Source organism: Triticum dicoccoides, chromosome 2A (assembly GCF_002162155.2).
Source record: "Triticum dicoccoides isolate Atlit2015 ecotype Zavitan chromosome 2A, WEW_v2.0, whole genome shotgun sequence".
Lineage (NCBI taxonomy): Eukaryota > Viridiplantae > Streptophyta > Magnoliopsida > Poales > Poaceae > Triticum > Triticum dicoccoides.
Genome location: NC_041382.1, coordinates 191,032,147 through 191,053,841, shown reverse-complemented (window position 1 = coordinate 191,053,841; position 21,695 = coordinate 191,032,147). Strand labels below are relative to the sequence as shown.

The window sequence follows — 21,695 nt, the reverse complement described above, 5'->3', positions numbered from 1 at the left end:
AGTATCGCAGAAAAGGAAAATCAAACGGAGTCCAATTGACCTAAAACTTCACGGAACTTATTTTTGGAAGGAAAGCAACCCGGGAGACTTGGCGTCCATGTAAGGGAAGCAACGAGGAGGCCGTGAGGCAGGGGGCGAGCCCACCCCCCTGGGCGCGCCCTCCACCCTCGTGGGCCCCTCGTGGCTCCCTTGACGTACTTCTTCTGCCTATATATCTCCATATACCATAAAAACATCTGGAAACACAATAGATCAGGAGTTCCGCCGCCAGAAGCCTCCGTAGCCACCGAAAGCCAATCTAGACCCGTTTCGGCACCCTGCCGGAGGGGGAATCCCTCTCCGGTGGCCATCTTCATCATCCCGGTGCTCTCCATGAGGAGGAGGGAGTAGTTGTCCCTCGGGGCTGAGGGTATGTACCAGTAGCTATGTGTTTGATCTCTATCTCTCTCTCTTTCGTGTTCTTGAGATGATACGATCTTGATGTATCGCGAGCTTTGCTATTATATTTGGATCCTCTGATGTTTCTTCCCCCCTCTACTCTCTTGTAATGGATTGAGTTTCCCCTTTGAAGTTATCTTATCAGATTCAGTCTTTAAAGATTTGAGAACACTTGATGTATGTTTTGGTCATCAACTTGCGGGTTCCGCCCATGAACCTATGCATAGGGGTTGGCACATGTTTTCGTCGTGATTCTCTAGTAGATACTTTGGGGCACTCTTTGAGGTTCTATGTGTTGGTTGAATAGATGAACCTGAGATTGTGTGATGCATATCTTATAATCATACCCCCGGATACTTGAGGTGACATTGGAGTATCTAGGTGACATTAGGGTTTTGGTTGATTTGTGTCTTAAGGTGTTATTCTAGTACGAACTCTAGGGCTGTTTGTGACACTTATAGGAATAGCCCAACGGATTGATTGGAAAGAATAACTTTGAGGTGGTTTCGTATCCTACCATAATCTCTTCGTTTGTTCTCCGCTATTAGTGACTTTGGAGTGACTCTTTGTTGCATGTTGATGGATAGTTATGTGATCCAATTATGTTATTATTGTTGAGAGGACTTGCACTAGTGAAAGTATGAACCCTAGGCCTTATTACCTAGCATTGCAATACCGTCTACACTCACTTTTATCATTCGTTACCGTGCTATTTTTATATTTTCAGATTACAAAAACTATTATCTACCATCCATATACCACTTGTATCACCATCTCTTCGCCGAACTAGTGCACCTATACAATTTACCATTGTATTGGGTGTGTTGGGGACACAATAGACTCTTTGTTATTTGGTTGCTGGGTTGCTTGAGAGAGACCATCTTCATCCTATGCCTCCTGCGGATTGATAAACCTTAGGTCATCCACTTGAGGGAAGTTTGGTACTGTCCTACAAACCTCTGCACTTGGAGGCCCAACAACGTCTACAAGAAGAAGGTTGTGTAGTAGACATCAACTAGCAATCCGGCCTCCGTCTCAGTCCCGATCAAGTGGTGGCTTTCGTGCCGCGTGTACATAACTATGCACTTAAAATTCCATGGCCATTGACGAAGGCACAGACAATTTGTGATCCATGGCACGACTCAACCGACATCGGATACACACATAATTTTACTTTTACTTGTTTTCCTTTTAGTTCTCAATCCCACGGGCCCCATCGGGGGGTTTGGTCATCGGTCCTCTTGTAGGATAAATACACCAAGACGGCGAGAAGCGCGGACATATGGGGAACTTTTTAGGTGATTCCGCTAACGATAACTCTACCTATTTTCCAGGACCCATATGCATCTCTCCCTGGTTTCGGCATGTTAAATAGCCTATTGCTTATTGCACTATTTGTATCAATGCGCCTTGACATACTGATTACATTACAATGAAAACAGTGTGTAGCTGGAGCTTTAGGACCCCAGCTTTTTACCTTTAAGTCTTTTTTGTTTCCTTTCTCTCTTTTCTTTTTTAGATTCCCTGTGGATAACCCCATCAGGTAGAACCCGTACACTTTGGTATGTTTGACGTTTGCCGGGGGCTTTATATCACCTTACACTACGACAACAAAAGTCCGAACACTTTCTATAAGTATAGTTCGGCACCCCGAATTTAGCATTATATGCATTGGCTCCGAATCATGTCTTTGGTCAATAGTTGGGTTGGCCGGCTCCTGTGCTTGCTACCCTACATTTCGCTACATCGGCTAGGGTAGTAAAGGGAGAACTACTGCGATTGTGTCTTGGTCTAAACCGGATGAGCACCTCAGTAGAGAAAGTCGAAAACTGAGTGTCATGATGCGGCGAGAGCTGGTCAGCTGTTCAGAGGTCTCAAGTCGTTGGAGATTTTTCCGCATTTCGCGAAGGATTGGTACTTCCCGACCAGACGCTGACAGCACTTTGGTTCGTATACCAGGGGTTGTGCCTATGTTTTATTATAAAACTCCTATGGCTAAGTGAGGGCGTTCAAGTCGTATAGTCTGGTTGCCTGGTTCGTTGCGCTAAACAACTCCTTCAAGGACCATATAATTGGATCAAGATTGTTTAGATTCCATCCCGAACACCTCTGTATTACCTACGCGAGGGCTGAAGCCAACGACTGGTTAACCCTCAGATTTCATACAACACGGCCGCACAGGAGGAAACAATCAAAACATAATAAAAATTATCACAAAGTGGATTTGTTGTCATCATACAAGACAAAATACGAGTGTATTCACTCGAAAAAAATGTCCTGCCCGCATTGCGTGGCTACAATACGAGACCCCTCGAGGACATCCGCAAAATAGCGCTCAGGTGTATGGTGCTCCTTGCCCTTCGGCGGCCCCTTGGTCAGCTCGATGGCGTCCATTTTCGCCCACCACATCTTGCAGCGAGCAAAGGCCATCCAGGCATCTTCAATACAGACCGACCGCTTTACGACCTCAAGTCACGGGCAGGCACTAACAAGCTGCTTCACAAGCCCGAAGTAGCTGCTGGGTACCGGCGCGGCAGGCCATAGCCGGACTATCAGGTCCCTCATGGCCAGCTCCGCTGCCTTGTGCAGCTCGACCAACTGTTTCAGCTGGTCGCTGAAGGATACTGGATGTTCTGGTCCAAGATATTGAGACCAGAACAGCTTCCCCATCGAACTCCCTTCCTCGGCTCGATAGAATTCAGCAGCATCGGATACGCTGCGCGGCAAATCCGTAGACGCCCCTATGGAGCACCAAATTTGGGTAAGCAACAGGAGTGCTCCCTTCATCAACTTGCTTTGCATAATGAAAAACTTACCCGCCGCAATCTTCTTAGCCGCCTGGAGTTCCTGAAGAGCGCTCTGGGCTTCGGCTCGAGCCTCTTGTGTGCTCTGGAGAGCTTTGGCAAGTTCAAACGTCTGCGTCTTAGAATCACGCTCCAGGGACTCGTACTTCTTTACGGCATCCTGAAGCTCTTGCTGCACCTCGCTGACCCGGGCCTCGTGCTTTTCGCGTGCAGCGCGTTCCTTGGCTGCTTTGTCCTCAGCCTCGGCTAATGCCTTCTTGAGGGCTACCACCTCGGTCGTGGCCCCTAGCATAGTCCATGACACTTTAGTCAGCACGAAGTATTCATCCTTCCTAACATACACGCACAGGTTACTGCATACCTTTGCTGTCCTCCAGCTGCGTCTTCACAAGACTGAGCTCTTCCTCGGCGCGCTCCAGGCTCCGCCTCAGTTCGGAGACCTCCGCAGTATGAGCGGCAGCAGCCAGCAGCGACGCCTGCTTATTCACATAGACATCATATGTTAGACTCATGCGAAACTTGTTTTGATCCTTTGTTCGGCTTTTCTTTCCGAACATCGAACAGAGCATCAGGGGCTACTGTCTACGCTGTGATATTATTTCTACAATTATTATTACCTCAAAGCCTGTTAAAAGGCTAGTGCAGGCTTCGGGCAATCCACTTTTGGCAGACTGAGCCTTTTGGATCATCGTACCCATGAAGGCACGATGCTCATCTACAATGGAAGCGTCTCGCAACGCTTCCAGTAGATCATCTGGTGCCTCTGGTCGGACAGAGGTCACCAGCGTAATAGGCACACCCCCTCCTTTCGGGGAAGGCCGTTCGCTAGACTCCGGAGCCGTACAGGTCTCCGGAATGATATCCGGCTGAGGGCCGAATGGAACTCGACCCCCACCATCAGTCTCCATGGGGGTTTCTTCCCCCATGTGTCTGGCGGCCGTGGAGTCACCCTTGGACGCCGCCCCGATGATCTCCGGAGCCTCCCCTTTGTTGGGGAAGGCCCTTTGGGACACCACCTCATCATCACTCTTGGGTGAGGCAGAGTGAGCAGGCGGCGGCGACATGCTAGCCATCTCCTTTGAGTCTAGCAAGCCCTCTGTCGAGGACTGGGAGAACCGTCGCGGGCCTGACTGCAATAGCATAAATTAAACTTATTAATATTGCAAAGTGGAAGGGCCGAACATTTGGACGAGCATAAGGTCTTGGGTACTTACGAAGCGGCCCGAGGCTTGGTCCGGGGCATCCATTTCGGACTGCTATCGACATCCCACGCGGAGTTATCCACGAGGGAGCCCTTCCCCCTCTCGGTTCCTTCGCCTCCAGGTTTGTGGAGGCCACCCTTTTCTTCCTTCCCCCCCTCAGGGGGGAGTTGTCTTCCTCCTCCTCCTCGTAGCTGTCTTCGGCGACCAAAGGGTCAGTCTCATCTTCGGACGACAGTTCCGAACAACCCTTTTGACGAAGGCCACTCCTGGTCCCCTTGGCTGCCTTTTTGGTCTTCTTCTCTAACACGTCATAAGGCGCCCGGAACAACATCTTCGTTGGGAGTGGGGTCTCTTTGTCTTCGGGTAGCGGAGCTGGACAGTTAATCCGCCTCGCTATGTCGACCCAGGCCTAAGGAAAAAATTGATAGGAGAGCTTAGACTTCTTTCTCACAATACGCTAGTAAAGGTTATGCCTTGAGAGCGTGAAAAAACTTACCGAATTAGCTTGGCGCTTTGAGCTAAGCCCATGATCCTCGGTTGTAGGCGGTGGCGTCTCGCCAACCTTGAAGAGCACTTTCCAGATATACTCGTGCGTTGTGCCGAAGAGCTCTAGCAGCGTCTCGTCCTTGGCCGGATCGAATTCCCATAAATAACAAGTCCGGCGTTGTCACAGGGGGATCCAGCGGATGAGCATAACCTGGATCACATTGACAAGCTTAATCTTTCTGGATATCATGTTCTGGACGCACGTCTGGAGCCCTGTCAGCTCACCCGGAGCACCCCAGGTTAGGCCCTTCTCTTGCCAGGAGGTGAGCCGCATCGAAACTCCGAATCGGAATTGGGGGGCCGCCGTCCAGTTAGTGTCATGTGGCTCGGTGATGTAGAACCACCCTGATTGCCACCCCTTCACCATCTCCATGAAAGAACCTTCGAGCCAGGTGACGTTTGGCATCTTACCCAACATGGCTCCTCCGCACTCTGCCTATTGGCCTCTCACCACCTTTGGCTTCACATTAGAGGTCTTTAGCCATAGGCCGAAGTGAGGTGGAATGCGGAGAAAGTCCTCGCACACGACTATAAATGCCGAGATGTTGAGGATAAAGTTAGGGGCTAGATCATGGAATTCTAGCCCATAATAAAACATCAATCCGCGGACAAACCGGTGGAGAGGGAATCCCAGCCCGCGGACAAAATGCATGAGGAACACCACTCTCTCATGAGGCTCGGGGTGGGGACGATATGTCCCTCGGCCGGGAGTCCGTGAATGATCTCCTTGGCCAGGTATCCGGCCTCTCGGAGCTCCTCTATATTTTCCCTCTTAACGGAGGAGGTCATCCACTTGCCGCCGGCTCCGGATCCGGACATGGTTGGGTGCTGGTTTGAATGAGGACTTGGGCGTTGGAGCTCGAGGACGGAGAGGCGGGAGGAAAGCATGGGGGAAGAAAGGGGAATATCTCCTTATAAGGGCAGTGAATATCGAACGCCCACCCACATTTGCCTTAAAATTCTCCTGCTCCCAAGGCTGTGTAAATGGCACGGTTGGGTTACCCACACCCGTATTGATGAGAATCTCATGATAAGGGGACATGATCTCTGCTTTGACAAGACGTGCCAATGATAACCGCGTCTCGAAACGTGGGGCGAAAACGGTTCGAAATTATAATCGCACAGGCGTGACGTCACATTACTAAAGTTGTCAGCGGATGGGACTCGTGTGTTATTATATTCTCTCTACGGTTGTGTTCGGTGTGTGTTACAGGTCCGAACACAATCAATTTGTTTGAAGACTATTCGGGAGTTCAAAAGGAGGAACCCGCCTTGCAATGCCGAAGACAGCACTACGCGCCAAATACCTTGTCATTGAAGTCAGGTTCAGGGGCTACTGAGGGAGTCCTGGACTAAGGGGTCCTCGGGCGTCCGGCCTGTTATCTATGGGCCGGACTGATGGGCTGTGAAGATATGAAGCCCGAAGACGGTGCCCGTGTCCGGATGGGACTCTCCTTGGCGTGGAAGGCAAGCTTGGCGAACAACTATGAAGATTCCATATTATGTAACTGACTCTATGTAACCCTAGATCCCCCCGGTGTCTATATAAACCGGAGGACTTAGTCCGAAGGGGGGATACTCAATACCGTAGTCATACAGGCTAGACTTCTAGGGTTTAGCTATTACGATCTCATGGTAGATCAACTCTTCTAACACTCATATTCATCAAGGTCAATCAAGCAGGAAGTAGGGTATTACCTCCATAGAGAGGGCCTGAACCTGGGTAAACATCGTGTCCCCTGTCTCCTGTTACCATCAACCTTAGACGCACAGTTCGGGACCCCCTACCCGAGATCCGCCGGTTTTGACACCGACATCCACCTGCCCCGAAAGGCCCTATGGTCTGAATATAGAGGGAACCAGCCCCTAGGTGGGCTGGGTGCCAACTCCCCTAGGGACCATGCGCCTAGGGTTGGGGGAAACCCTAGAGGGGGCGCCCCCCACCTTGCTTGGGGGGCAAGCCTCCCCTTGGCCGCCCCCCCTCTAGATGCATCTAGGGGGGTGGCCCCCTCTCCCTTGCCCCTATATATAGTGGGGGGAGGGCAGCCATACCCTTCCCCTGGCGCAGCCCTCCCCCTCCCCAACACCTCCTCCTCCGTCACGCTTGGTGAAGCTGTGCCGGAGAACCACGAGCTCCATTACCACCATGCCCTTGTGTTGTCGGAGTTCTCCTTCAACTTCTCCTCTCCCCTTGTTGGATAAAGAAGGAGGAGACGTCCCCGGGCTGTACGTGTGTTGAACGCGGAGGCGCCGTTGTTCGACGCTTAGATCGGAATCGACCGCGATCTGAATCGCTGCGTGTACGACTCCACCAACCGTGTTTTTGCAACGCTTCCGCTTAGAGATCTTCAAGGGTATGAAGATGCACTCCCTCTCTCTCGTTGCTAGCATATCCTAGATTGATCTTGGTGACACGTAGGAATTTTTTTGAATTATTGCTATGTTCCCCAAGAATTTATATCCTACTCATGCTTGCACTCAATGTTGGTTAACCTCAATGCATGTTTATGACCATTGTCGCTCTCTAGTTGGTCGCTCCTCAATATTTTTGCTAGCCTTCACTTGTACTAAGCGGGAATACTGCTAGTGCATCCACTTCCTTAAACCCAAAGTTGTTCCATATGAGTCCACCATACCTATCTATATGCGATATTTACCTGCCATTCCAAGTAAATTTGCATGTGCCAAACCCTAAACCTTCAAATAATAATCGATTTTGTATGCCCGAATCGCTCATGTAGCGACTGGGGGCTGTCAGTATCTTCCATGCTAGGTGGGTTATTCTCACAATGAGTGTTTATTCACTTGTCATTCATGAGAATGTGGCTAGTAATCGGGATGCCCAGTTCCATGCTCAAAATCAAATTAAAATATAATAATAAAACAAAACTCCCCCAGGGCTCTTGTTGGTATGGACGGTACCCATGGATTCGACTAGCCGTGGAGTGTGATTGTTGGTGGAGGGGGAGTAAAAACTTTACCATTTTGTTTGGGAACCGCCTATAATGTATCTAGCATGGAAGATAGTGAGATATCTTGGTTGTTATGTTGACAATGAAAGCATACTGCTCAAAATTATATTCATCTTTGTTTTAAAAGCTTCAAGCTCTAGCACCTCTGTAAATCCCTGCTTCCCTCTGTGAAGGACCTATATATTTACTTTTATTGTTGGGTCATCATCTTCTCATTAAAGCACCAGCTGGAGAGCACCGGTGTCATTTATATGCTTTGTTTTTAATTGATGTTGAGTATGAGTGTGACTAGATTTCTTTTACCATGAATTATAATGTCTACTCAGTCCTTGATCTTCACGGGTGCTCTGCATTTATGTTTTGCGGTCCCAGAAAAGGCTAGCGAGATGTCATTTTGTCATATTATATCATGATTGTTTTGAAAAAGTGTTCTCACCCGAGGTTTATTATTATCGCTCACTAGTTGATTATGCCATTGCCATGAGTAAATGTGAGACCTAAATGTTATTGTGAATATGGTTAGTCCATAATCTTTGCTGAAAACCTGATTATTGGCTAGACATATTTGCAATAATAAGATCAAACCGAGTTTGTAAAAGTTTTTCTTTGTCATTTTCAGTTTGTCAACTGAACTGCTTGAGGACAAGCAATTGGTTAAGCTCAGGGGAGTTGATACATCTCCATCGTGCCTACTTTTTGAAACTCTTTTGTCCTTGTTTTGGACTCTAATTTGCATGATTTGAATGGAACTAACCCTAACTGACGATGTTTTCAGCAGAATTGTCATGGTGTTATTTTTGTGCAGAAATCAAAGTTCTCGAATTGACCTAAAAATTTACGGAGAATTTTTGTGGAATATATAAAAATACTGGCACAAGAAGTTACCAGAGGGGGGCCACCTAGAGGCCACAATCCCTGGGGCACGCCCACCCCCTTGGGGCGTGCCCTGCAGGCTTGTGCCCCGCCGGGACCTCCTCCGACCCTAAATCCAACTCTATAAGTACCTATTCAGAGAGAAAATAATCAGAGAGAATGATTCATCATGTTTTACGATACGGAGCCGCCGCCGCCTCCTGTTCTTCATCGGGAGGGATGGTCTGGAGTCCATTCAAGGCTCCGGAGAGGGTGATTCGTCGCCATCATCACCAACCTTCCTCCATCATTAATTTCATGATGCTCACCGTCGGGAGTGCGTAATTTCATTGTAGGCTTGCTGAATGGTGATGGGTTGGATGAGATTTATCATGTAATCGAGTTAGTTTTGTTAGGGTTTGATCCCTAGTATCCACTATGTTCTGAGATTGATGTTGTTATGACTTTGCTATGCTTAATGCTTGTCACTACGACCTAAGTGCCATGATTTCAGATCTAAACCTATTATATTTTCATAAATATATTTGTGTTTTTTATCCTATCTTGCAAGTTACAGTCATCTACTAGGCTACTATGTGTTATGATCCGGCAACCCCGGATGACAGTAGTCGGGACACTTCCCGGTGATGACCGTAGTTTGAGGAGTTCATATATTCACTAAGTGCTAATGCTTTGGTCCGGTTCTCTTTTAAAAGGAGGCCTTAATATCCCTTAGTTCCCATTAGGACCCCGCTGCCATGGGAGGGTAGGACAAAAGATGTCATGCAAGTTCTTTTCAATAAGCACATATTACTATATACGGAATAAATGCCTATATTATATTGATGAATTGGAGCTAGTTCTGTGTCACCCTATGTTATAACTGTTACATGAGGAATCGCATCCGACATAATTATCCATCACTGATCCATTGTCTACGAGTTTTTCACATATAAACATGGCACTTTTATAAAAGTGTATCAAATGTAAAAATATGTTTGTGTAGTATAAAAAATGTTAAGTGTCATTCCAAAATATGTATGTGACATCTTCAAGAAATATTCAAGCGCCTAAACAAATTTGCGACATTTAAAAACATATTTATACAATGTAAAAAAGTCTGTGTCAATTAGAAAAAATATTCCGCATCACTAAAAAAGTTCAACCTGCATTTGAAAAATGTTAAATATGTATTTGTTCAAAACAAGCATTTGCCATGTATTTAAAAAATGTTCAACGTGTATCAATAAAATGTACTACATTTATATTAAAAAAAATTAGTGTGTATTGAACTTACATACACATGTGTTCAAGAAAGGAGAAAAAGAAAAAGAAAAAAAAAAGAAAAAAATGATTTTGAAATGTAGAAAACCCAAAACACCGAACAAAACCAATGAAGAAACAAAGAAAAAAAGTAAGTCGATAAGGAAAACATAGAGCGAGAAAAGTATATGAGCAAGAGACACTAGAATACTGGGTCGGCCCACTCCCTTGTGTCTAGTGGAAGACCGAGTTACGACTCGTAACATGTGAGAAATAGCCTTAACATTGGTACTCGAATTATTTCTGGATTTATTTCACGCTTTTGGCGATATTTTTTCACTGGGGGGAGACGCCCCCATCGACTGCGAGACGCCTGTGAGGAGGGGGATGTATCTGGTGCAACAGGGCAATTGGTGCTACCGATGCACCCGTCCCCGTTGCACATTAAAAAATATTTGAAAAAATCCGGGAAAATTTTAATGCATTGACACAACATCAATGTATGTTGTCGCAAAAATTGAAATCAAAATTTGAAACATTGCTCGAGATACAAAAATGACAAATTTGACACCGAATAGTACATCACACAACCTGGGCTTCAATTTTGGCCCATTAGCACACTGATGCCAAATTTGTCATTTTTGTATCTCAATCAATATATTGAATTTTTATGACAATATACATAGATGTTGTGTAAATCCACTACAATTTTCCTGGACTTTTTTGAACATTTTTTAATTTGCAACGGGGTCCAGTGGAGCGGTAGCACCAATTGCCCCGGTGCACCAGATACGTTCCCTAGGGACTTCGTAAAATCTCAAAATATTATGTCAGTTCAGTCTCTCGAAGGTGCTCATATGAATAGGATGTGTGTGAGCATTCATATGGATGAGTGTATGCTCATGTATATGAACGACTTTAATTATACAGAATCAGGTCAGAAATAGCCTTGGCGGTGAAAACCCCCTACCGGGAGCAAAGAAAACAACCTAGAAATAGCCCTAGCGGTGAAAAACCCTGTTTGTTGCCAAATATGCCTTACGCGTACAACGTGAACCCCTCCCTCGAGTTTTTTTTGACGGGTCGTCCTATTTTTTGATGTTTGAAGTTTTGTCGTTTTTTTATTCCTTCTTTGTTCAATTTTCCCACTTTTTTGTCTCATTTCCTTCTTCATCCTTTAAAAAACCGTGACAGTTTAAAATTTTCATAAAATATTAAAAACAGTCATGAATTTGATTTCTAAATTTGTATTTTTTTTCAAAAGTTCAAACTTTTTTCAAATTTGAAAAAATAAATCAAGAATAATTTTTCACATTGATGAACATTTAAAAAATTATGCAATTTTTAAAAATTCATGAATAATTTTAAAATTCATGAAACCTTTCATACCCATGAATTTTTTTAAACCCATGATTTTTTTATTTTATGAACATTTTCAAAACCACAAAACAAAAACCCAGGCTTGCAGCAAAGCTATTTCTTGTGCTATTTTTGCTTTTTCATCGCTAGTAAGTTCCACTCACTCACTCGCTCGCTCTTGTGCTATTTTTGACGGAAGAGCTCATGTTCATCTATGCGCAAAAAAAAAAAAAAGAAAGAGAGCTCATGTTCATCGCAATCGCAATCGCGCATCTTATGTTGTAGCTCAGCCGGCCCACTTGAATGGTTCCAACTAAATTTTCTCTTCTTCATTTTTTGATTTTCGCCACATACGGGGAGAGCCACTAGTTAACGAGCGCTCTTTAGGCAACCTCGCAACGATTAGCGTCACTTGGCGCGTTCTCAGCTATTCGCCACGTGTCGCGTTCTGGGTGCTCCTTCTGGATTTTTTTTCGCACGCGTTTTCGGCTATTTAAACGGTTTTTGGGTTTTTTTTTTGGCGTTTTGATTTTCCACGGGTCTTCCTTAGCTTTTCGACAAAAAAATAACTTTTTTAAAAAAAGTTGCACGAAAAAACACATTTTCTTTTTTTTTCTTTCGCGAGAGTCACGACCGTGCCTCTTGGAAACGAAAAAAACGCGTTTTTTGTTTTTTGTTTTTCTTTCACGAGAGTCACGTTTTTTTGCTTCCGTGAGAGGCGCGGTTGTGCTTTCGCGAGAGTCACGGCCTGCCTCTCAAAAACGAAAAAACGTGTATTCTATTTTTTTTCCTTTCGTGAGAGTCATGGTTTTGCTTCCGCGAGACGCACGGTTGTGCTTTCGCGAGAGTCACGGCCGTGCCTTTTGGAAACGGAAAAAACGTGTTTTCTGTTTTTTTTCCTTTCGCGAGAGTCATGATTTTGCTTCCGCGAGAGGTACGGGTGTGCTTTCGCGAGAGTCACGGCTGTGCCTTCTCGGAAACGAAAAAAACACGTTTTTTTTCTTTTTCTTTTCTTCCGCAAGACTCACGGTTGTAATTTCGCGAGAGGCATGGGCGTGCCTCTTTCGAAAAGGGAAAAACCAGTGCTTCCTGTTCGGTTTTTCCGTCTGGTTTTTTCGGTCGGTTTTTTTCGTGACAAAAAAGTTCGTCAAAACCTATCAACATGGGATCTAGTTTTGAAGATCTCGATACGAAGAGTCCAATGATGAAAGCGGTTTGAGGTTTGGACGCACGGTTTGAGAGATGAAACGTTTTAAATAAACGGATCTACGAAAAAAGGGAAAACTCCCCGGTTGCGACAAGTGGCGCGCTGCACGTGCGTCACTTGTCACAATTTGGAGAGTTGGAGTGATCTTTGCAACGAGTACTCCTCAACTAATGATTTTGACGCGAGTACTATAGTAAGGCGCTTCTTGGGCCGGCAATGTTTGGTTTCTTGGCCGCTTTTTTATTGTATGATCGTCGTCAAGAATTTGGTGGCTGATATGGGAGAGTAACTAATTAAGGAGTACTCCTTCGGGAGCCATCGCAAGGGTAACTTTGGTGGGCTGGGCAGACGCCGCCACTTGCCGTGCTTTGGATGCTCCTTCCATTTTTTTATGCGTTTTCGGCTTTTACATGTTTTTTTCCAGGGGGGTTTCACCTTTCTGGTATCTTCCTACTTAGGTTTTAGACTCAAAAAATTTTAATAAAGTTTTTTTCGAGAAAAAACACGCTTTCTTTTCCTTCCGTGAGATGCGTAGAATGACTTCTCCTGGAGGCATGAATTTGTTTATACGAGAGGCACAGATTTGCTTTCATGAGAGACACGACCGTGCCTCTTAAACACGGAAAAAAATTTCTTTCTTTTATCCTTCCACAAGAGACATGGATTTACTTCTCAGGGTAGCATGGATTGCTTACGCGAGAGGCACGGGCGCGCCTCTCGGGAAACGAAAAAACGTGTTTTTTTCTAGTTTTGCTAAAGCACGTCGAGATGTGTCATAAGCATTGCATATCTAAGTCGTATAGCGTTGATTTTACGCAGAGATTCGTGTGGGAAATTCCCTCCCCCTCCTTTTCCCCTTTTTCTTTTTATGCTTGATTAAGCTACTTATATGTGCAATAACTATGACATATCTAGACGTGCCTTAAACACATCTTTTTTTTCTACGACGAGAGGTACACTTTACTTCTTGTGAAGGCACAAATTTGCTTCCACGAGAGGCACGGTCATGCCTCTCGAAAAAGGAAAAAAAATCTTCGATGAGAGACACAGTTTAATTCTTGTGGAGGCGCAGATTTGCTTCCATTAAAGGCACGGTCATACCTCTCGAAAAGGGGGGAAATGTGCTCCCAGTTCGGATTTTTTCGTGAAAAAGTTCGTCGAAACCTATCAACATTGGATCTAGTTTTGAAGGTCTCGCCACGAGGAATTTAACAGTGAAAACAGATTGAGATTTGACGCACGGTTCGATAGGTAAAATGTTTTGAATAAACGAATCTACGAAAAAAGAGAAAACTCCCAGATTGCGACAAGTGGCAGACATGCAGTCTGACACTTGTCGCAACATGAGAAGGTGACATTGATCTTAATTAGTGATTTCGGTCATATGGTGCAAGTTAGGGAAATTAGGGCCCATCCGGAGCTATTTGATTAGTACAAGTTCATCATTCAAAATATGAGAAGAGGTAGAAGAAACTAGAGACTTCACATGAGTAGCTTGAAGTTCCTCATTTGATTTAGAGAGTTTGATGAGTTCCCCTTTGACACTCTTGTAACCAAGGTCAAGGTGCTCAAAATTCTATTTAAGTTGATCATGAGAAACTTCAACCTCTTCTTTAGAGGATCCTACATCTCTTATAGTTTCAAGAGCATAAAGAAGATTATGTTCAAGTTTTTCGTTATGTTCTTGCTCTTCATGAAGTAAACCATTACACTTCCCAGAATTGGAAATAAGATCTTAAAACATCACATAAATGTTCTTATTAACCCCATGAAGAGCTTTATCAATTCCACCAATTTCTTGACTCATATCATCATCATATTCATCATTATCACTACTAGGAATAGATGATACCTCGGTAATAGCTCTTGCCATGAGGCACCTGTGAACATTGGAGGTTGATAATGATTCTTTTGGAAGGGAAGATTCTTCATCTTCAAGAGTAGGATGTTCATGTCCATCATCTTGACACTCATAGCATTTCCTCTCCAACATGGTGATTTCCTTCTTTGCCCTTGTAGCAAATTCTCCATTAATGATGCGTGCACTATTTTTCCTTATTTCTTCTACATTATTAGAGGAAATAGAAGCATATAGGTCATGATAACGAGGAATATCAACCATATCATCACAAAAAATATACAAGGAATATCTCTATATTATATGCATGAACTAACAACACAATAATGCATATCATTTTTCTATATGTGATCAAGTTCATAGAATCTACAACATTAGCATTTATACGTGAAAGATCATCAATGTTTATCACAACATCATCATAACATATGATATTTCCACTCACCATGTCATTACCAAGGGACAAGCCATATGATGGTGAGGTGGAAGAAGTTGGAACATCCAAGCACCCGAAGGAGGAAGCAACATGGAGTTCTTCATGATTTGAAGATATGGAGAACTCCTCACTTAACACCCCAAAAGATAATTTACCACATCAAGATTGAACCCACCATATATTTCTTTTAGTTTGGTCCACATCTCATGGGCCATCACACAAGTCATGATTGACTCAAACACCTTGAGGGAAACAGATCAAATTATGGCATTCTTAGAACCACACCCACAAAGCATATCATCATTTTTCCTCAATAGTTGGAAAAAGTTCATCCTTTCAAGGAGAATACCCTACAAGAACAATTCACACAAAGTCTGGACCCATGGCTCAGAAATGATAAAGCATAAAATTTTTCCAGGAGTGATAGTTTGTGCCACTGCGGTATACCACTAGTTGACATCTTTACTCTCCAAGTGGTGAAGCCAACAAAGGAGAAACCTGGCTCTGATGCCAATTGAAAGGACCGAGATGACGGCTAGAGGGGGTGAATAGGCATTTTGAAACATTTACGGATCTCCTAATGCATAATTAAACTAAATGGATACTTTTCAAACACAAAAAGTAAATATGATAGGCTCAACTAAGTGCACCAACAACGTATGCAAAACAATATAGATACTTAAGGAAACTAGAAGTAAAAACAATATCACAAGATATGAAAACGTAGGAGCACCTAAGCAATTCAAACTAGTACAAGATATATCAATATGAGCTAGGATGAATTGTGGAAAGTGAAGGGTGTGGGAATAACCACAGGTGAGTCGGGGACGCAAATTTATGCCAAAGTTTACACTCGTGAGAGTGCTAATATCCGAGGGAGCGATGTTGAGGCCAAAGCTCTGGAATGCCACCAAGTGGCTCACCATATTTTCCCTTTCGAGTCACCTCCACGGACGAGCCTCGATTCACTCATGGTTGGTATTGAAGGACACCACCATGCCTTTATAAATTTCTCCGGAGCACACCATAAGAAAGGAAGCTTCCAAAGGTACCTTGAACACCTAGGCCACTTCATACCCTTACCTGGAGCATGCCAAAAAAAGAAGCTTCTGGGGGAACCTCAACCACCTAGGCCTCTTCACAAACTTCTCAAAGATATCACTAGACCATCTAGGAGGCGAAAGCCTCAAAGTAATAAACTCACGGGCTCTCACTCGAACAAATCGATTCGGGGAGCTCAAACCAATGCAACAAATGCAAAGCAAGGTCAAGCGACAAATTCCCAACACACTCTCTCAATCTCACAAGATGCAACTCAAGAAAGTAGGAGATTGAAGATATATGATACAATGGAGGGAATCAACAAATAACTACAAGATCCATACACAAATCCCTCTTCACATAGAGGGGATGTAGGAGTTTGAGAGAGGTGGTTTGTGGCTCAAAGTAATAAACTCACGGGCTCTCACTAGAACAAATCGATGTAGGGAAGAAGGGACCTTTTATAGCCAACCCCTAAAACTAGCCGCTGTGGCTCCAACAGACACTTCCTGGACACCCGGTGCCCATGAGGGTCAAGACCTCGTGCCCATGGGGTCCACGTATCGACGACCTCAAAACCCCATGCCCATGGGGTACCCAGAAATAGCCCAAAGCAGGAAACTTAAATATACATAACTGTGGCATACAAACTCCAGTTTCGATGATCTTGGGCTTGTTTTAAAGCTCTGGACAAGCTCAAGGTCCTCATGTAGAGAACCACCCAAGATCAACAAGAAATAATGATGCAAAACATGCAAAGGTTTGAGATCTCTACATGTGATGTATTCAAGCTACTCGCCCTAAAGTCCCTCTTGATAGTATGACTATCAAACCTACAATCTCGTCTCCCTCGAAGCACCATGAGACCGGTAAAACTAGGAAAACCTAGCTAAGGTATACATTTGCCTTGCGTATTCCACTTCAGCTTGATGATGGCTTTAATACTTGCGTCAAGTTGGACACCTTTTCTTGACCACGAACACTTGGTGAAGATATATGAATTGCTTTCCCATATTGCAACGAGGGAAGCCTTCACTTAAGAACATCTTCACATGTACAAAAGCACAATGTGGACCACAATCTTCAAAGAATATAACCTCCGGCCTCTCATCTTACACTTGGAACTTCTCAAACTCGATGACCATCACCACTTGATGTCATCCTCACATAGGCTACTCGAAATCTTTCTTTTGATGCAAGACTATGAGAAATACCTAACAGACAAAGACACAACAAACACATAGCACATGTTAGTGCACAAAACACAATTCACAATTACTTACCATACCACTAGCTAGATCACATGATCCCATGCGGTATTGTTTGTGCTTGTGTGTTAATCATCCAGATATAATCTTCGAGCTTCATCTTGGTCAACCAACATCTATACTTCATGGTCCATATTGGTTTCTTAAAATCCATAAAGAACTCTTCATTTTACGTCATTTCTTCAAGACTAGGTCACCAATGACTCTTTCATGACCATATCAAGATTCACCATGAACATCATATTGGTCATCATTTGCTCTTTTAAATGCCCATCACAAACTCTTGAGTGGCACAATGAATTCTTCACTCTATTTTCTTGCTTCAAAACATGATCAATCAAAACTCAGCACATGAGCTCATCATGATCTTCTTTTGATGATACCGTAGCTTGAATTCTTCTCTTTAATTATACTCTCAAGACCTTGATTTTTATAAGCCCAAATGTGCAACCTTTGAGATCCTCTAGTGAACTCCACCTTCAAACATATTTGGGTAGACACTGAAATCAATCTTGATGGCTTCATTAGATACATCCAAAAACAAACTAGTATCCTCAGTAGGCAAGAGACCCTGAGAGTCAAACCCTAGGCCCCGTGTGCAAGGGGTGAGAGACCCCGTGCGCACGAGGTATCTAGAGATTGTAACACTCGATCCCATGTGCACGGGGAACAGGAAGCCCATGCGTACGGGGTGTCCAAAGAGAATACCATGAGGAATTCTTCGAGACGCTTTTGATGGAACTCTTCCCAAATAATTCCGACAAGCTTCATACATCACCGTGGAACATTTCTTCATATAATATACAATGCCCTTGATGCTCCATAGGAATTGTCATTCAACACCAAAGCTTAGAGAAAATCTTCGTCTTTATCCTAATCATCCTTAAGACACCATCTATGTTGTATTGTTTCAAATATATCTCAGTGAAAGCATTAGACCATAGAGATGGTCATGAATTACCAAAACAACACATAGGGACTACATGCCCTTTCTCCAGGTGTCATATCCTTGTCACCGAGCATCACTGCTATACTGAGCAATGAGAGCCCGTTGCCTAGGTAGATCCACAATCCCTAGCGTGCAAAAAAGTTGAAGTCGCCACTCGGGTGTAGCGTGAGGATAAACCGGTTGTTTGGATTGGTGAAAAATCCGGCCCTCTACTAAGTTTCCTAGCAAAATTGAAGTGATACGTTATGTCATCGATATTCGGATTCCTCTGGTTGATGTAGCGGGCGAGGAGTCTAGCAGTGGCCCTCCCCCATCAGTTCCCTACTCTGGCTCAAGCACCACAAAGATACTCGACATTCATATCGACGCCCCGCCCACAAGATCCTCCTGCTGCCCTACAAGACTGCCCTTGCTCAATACATGCATAAGCATGCGCCACCAAGCTACTTCGGGTGGGTAGGAGCCTTATCGACGCCCCCTTGATCGCGCCTATCGCCAACAGACAACATCAGACGAGTGTGCACTGAGATTGGAACGATACTAAGATGAAAACCAAATAGAGAATTATCAAAAACAGAAGATCAATTTCCAGACCTAGGGCGCGCAATTTATAAAGGTCACCCAGGGGTTCTTTTCTTCACGTCGTCAATATTCAGAGGGAGACCTAGTAAAGCAGGACGGATCGTAGATGTTGCACACTCGGAGACACAGATTGTTCGAAGACTCTTGACACTCATGTGCATGATCAGGAAGGCTTGACATGATCACCCGTGTTTCGCGTAAACCCTAACCCTAGCGCGTAGCCAGACGGCGTTGTTCCCAATCGAAGTACTTTGCCGATCCAATTACCAGAAAATCGGTTGAGGCGTTGCTTTCCCTGGCGTCCACCCCATACGAAGATCCAACCAAAAACACTTTTACACATGCAGTGCAGTACTGTACTCCTGAGCTATCATCTCCAGTGATTTGTAAAGCCATAAACACGTACGTCCTCTATTGGGAAGCGCGGATCGATCACTCACTGAAGAGAGCTAGCTACACACCGCAGCCACCGAAAGTAAAGAACAGAGAGCAGAGCCATGACCCGCAAAAAAAGAAAGAGAAAAGAGAGCAGAGCCATAAGCACAACTGCACAAGCACGAGCACGAGCACCACCTTCGGCGCTGCTGCGTCGGCTTCGCTGCGTGGCTCGTTGTCTACCTCGCGCCCCACCCCAGTACCCCACCAAGCCTTCATGAGACCAAACGTGGTTACAATAAAAACTAAAAAATAGAAATGCAACAAACTACCATCTGGCTTGGTTGCTCTTAACAATAAATAAAAACTTTTACAACGAGGTCAGAAATAATTCAGAGCCTGACTACAAGCACAGCCTGGGATTCGATGCCGGCGGCTGTGAGCATGTGCCGAGCGAAGCTAAAGGAAAAGGGCTCAATGGTAGGTGGTATATGCATATCCATCAGCTACGGATGCTGCCTACCCTTAGCTAGAAAGGTTCGCGAAATATCCGTATATGCAAAAAGTTTCACTTAAATCCATATATTTGCGTACTCAGTGGTAGTCGGTGACTCTCGCGTGGAAACGCTCAGGTTAAATATGAAGCAAATCGCGCTGGAGAGAGGGGACATCGACTCGGGAGTTGGGGAGCGGCGGTGCGTGTAGGGCACCCTGTCCACAAACGCGCACTTGATTGCAGGTACGCATGATTCCATATGATGCGCCGCACGCCCTGGGTGTCCTACATTCACGCCCATCGGCGCAGATAGACAACAACAACCGGGCAGCAGCGGCCCATAACTTTTAGCCATTTTTTCTTCTAACAGTGTCATTCTAGAGCACGCGATTTTACTAGTACCGTATTTTTGTTTTGACAATGACAATCTCTCCATCTCAGCTAAAATATTTGGCGGGCATCGGTGAGATCTGCCACTATTAGTCTAGTATGAGTTGCGCTCACTGCTTCCTTACGCCTCCGTAAATAAAGATTGATGTCAACATAGCCCGATAAGGCGATCGAGCGGTGGTACACATGGCCGTGTCAAACGCAAATTGGGACTCACTTCATGATCACCAAGCTGCATCAAACAGCAGAATAAATGAAGAATCTCAAAGCGCACGCGCATGCAGGACCAAGTTACTTGCCAATCGAATTGGCAGAAGAATCTTCTTCGGTTGAGACGTTTTTTATCGAGGAAAATTCTTCGGTTGAGACGTTGCTTTCTGGCCTCCACTCCCATCATCCTACTTTTAAAGCCATTAACACCCACTGGAGAGAGTAGCTAGCGCGCCACTGCACGCACACCCACCAGTCACACAGAGCACAGTACAGAGAGCAGAGCCATGAACAAGGAGAAGCACCACACGTACGAGAACCACCTCCGGCGCTGCTGCAATGGCTTCGCGGCGTGCCTCCTGGCGCTGGTCGTCGTCGTCGCATTCATCGCGCTCGTCGTCTACCTTGCGCTCCGCCCCACCAAGCCTTCCTTCTACTTGCAGGACCTGCAGCTCCACTCCATCAACCTCGGGGACCCCTCCCTCTCTGCCACCGCGCAGGTCACGCTCGCCTCCCGCAACCCCAATGACCGCGTCGGCATCTTCTACAGGCGCCTCGACGTCTTCGTCACCTACCGCGACGAGCCCGTCACCGTGCCGATCTCCCTGCCGCCCATGTACCAGGGCCACCGGGACGTCACCATTTGGTCGCCCGTGCTGTCCGGGGAGTCCGTGCCCGTCGCCGGATACGTCGCCGAGGCCATGAAGCAGGACATCGCCTCCGGGTACGTGTCGCTGCAGGTCAAGATCGACGGCCGCGTCAAGTGGAAGGTCGGGACCTGGGTCTCCGGCAGCTACCACCTCTTCGTCAGCTGCCCCGCCATGCTCGCCGCCGGCCCCGGCGGCATGCCGCTCGGAGGTGGCCCCAATGGCACCGGGGGCGCCGTCGCGTCACTGAAATTCACGCAGCCGACAGGGTGCACCGTCGGCACATGATAGAATGGACCGCTCATACGGCCGCACGTCCGTACTGTAAGTGGAAGGAACTACGTAGCCGGCTAGTTCTTCTCTTCGTGTCTCTAAACAATTTCTGTTTGTTGTTAGTAATAAATTGTCTAAAGCTCTCTTAATTTTTGTATGTCACGTGTAATGGGAGAATAAACTGTGTTGATATATGTGCTTCAATTATTTTTTTGAATTTTTTTTTTGAGATCTGTTTTTTTGGAAATGAAAAGGTGAAATGAAAAAGGTAGAATATTATATATTTCAAAAGGCCGAAGCCTAAAGACCATAGGTCAAATACATGAGGCTCATTTTACCCGTCGTGGTGCGTAGGCCATGAGCAGCCTAGAGAAGAAACAAGAGACGTGAAGGAGAGAAAGAGAGATGATCATGCAGAACTAGGCAAGCTAAGCTAAGCCCAGAAAGTTTGCTACCAAGACAAGATTGCTGCTTTGCCCTCTTGGCGTCGTGCTCGGTGGCACCAAAGTGATAACAACTCTGCCGTG

At 45.3% G+C, this 21,695-nt stretch overlaps 1 protein-coding gene across 1 annotated transcript; it reads left to right on the top strand.

The window, feature by feature from the left end:
• The first annotated feature begins 20,480 nt into the window (after window positions 1–20,480).
• Window positions 20,481–21,372, top strand: LOC119354147 (NDR1/HIN1-like protein 1). The gene has a single exon (XM_037620860.1). It carries the CDS (start codon window positions 20,536–20,538, stop codon window positions 21,181–21,183), a length of 648 nt encoding a protein of 215 aa, XP_037476757.1. The 5' UTR covers window positions 20,481–20,535; the 3' UTR covers window positions 21,184–21,372.
• The last annotated feature ends 323 nt before the right edge of the window (window positions 21,373–21,695 follow it).

What these genes read in the sequence shown, in the direction of transcription:
- LOC119354147 (XM_037620860.1), top strand. Translation starts at nt 20,536, where the DNA reads ATGAACAAGGAGAAGCACCACACGTACGAGAACCACCTCCGGCGCTGC.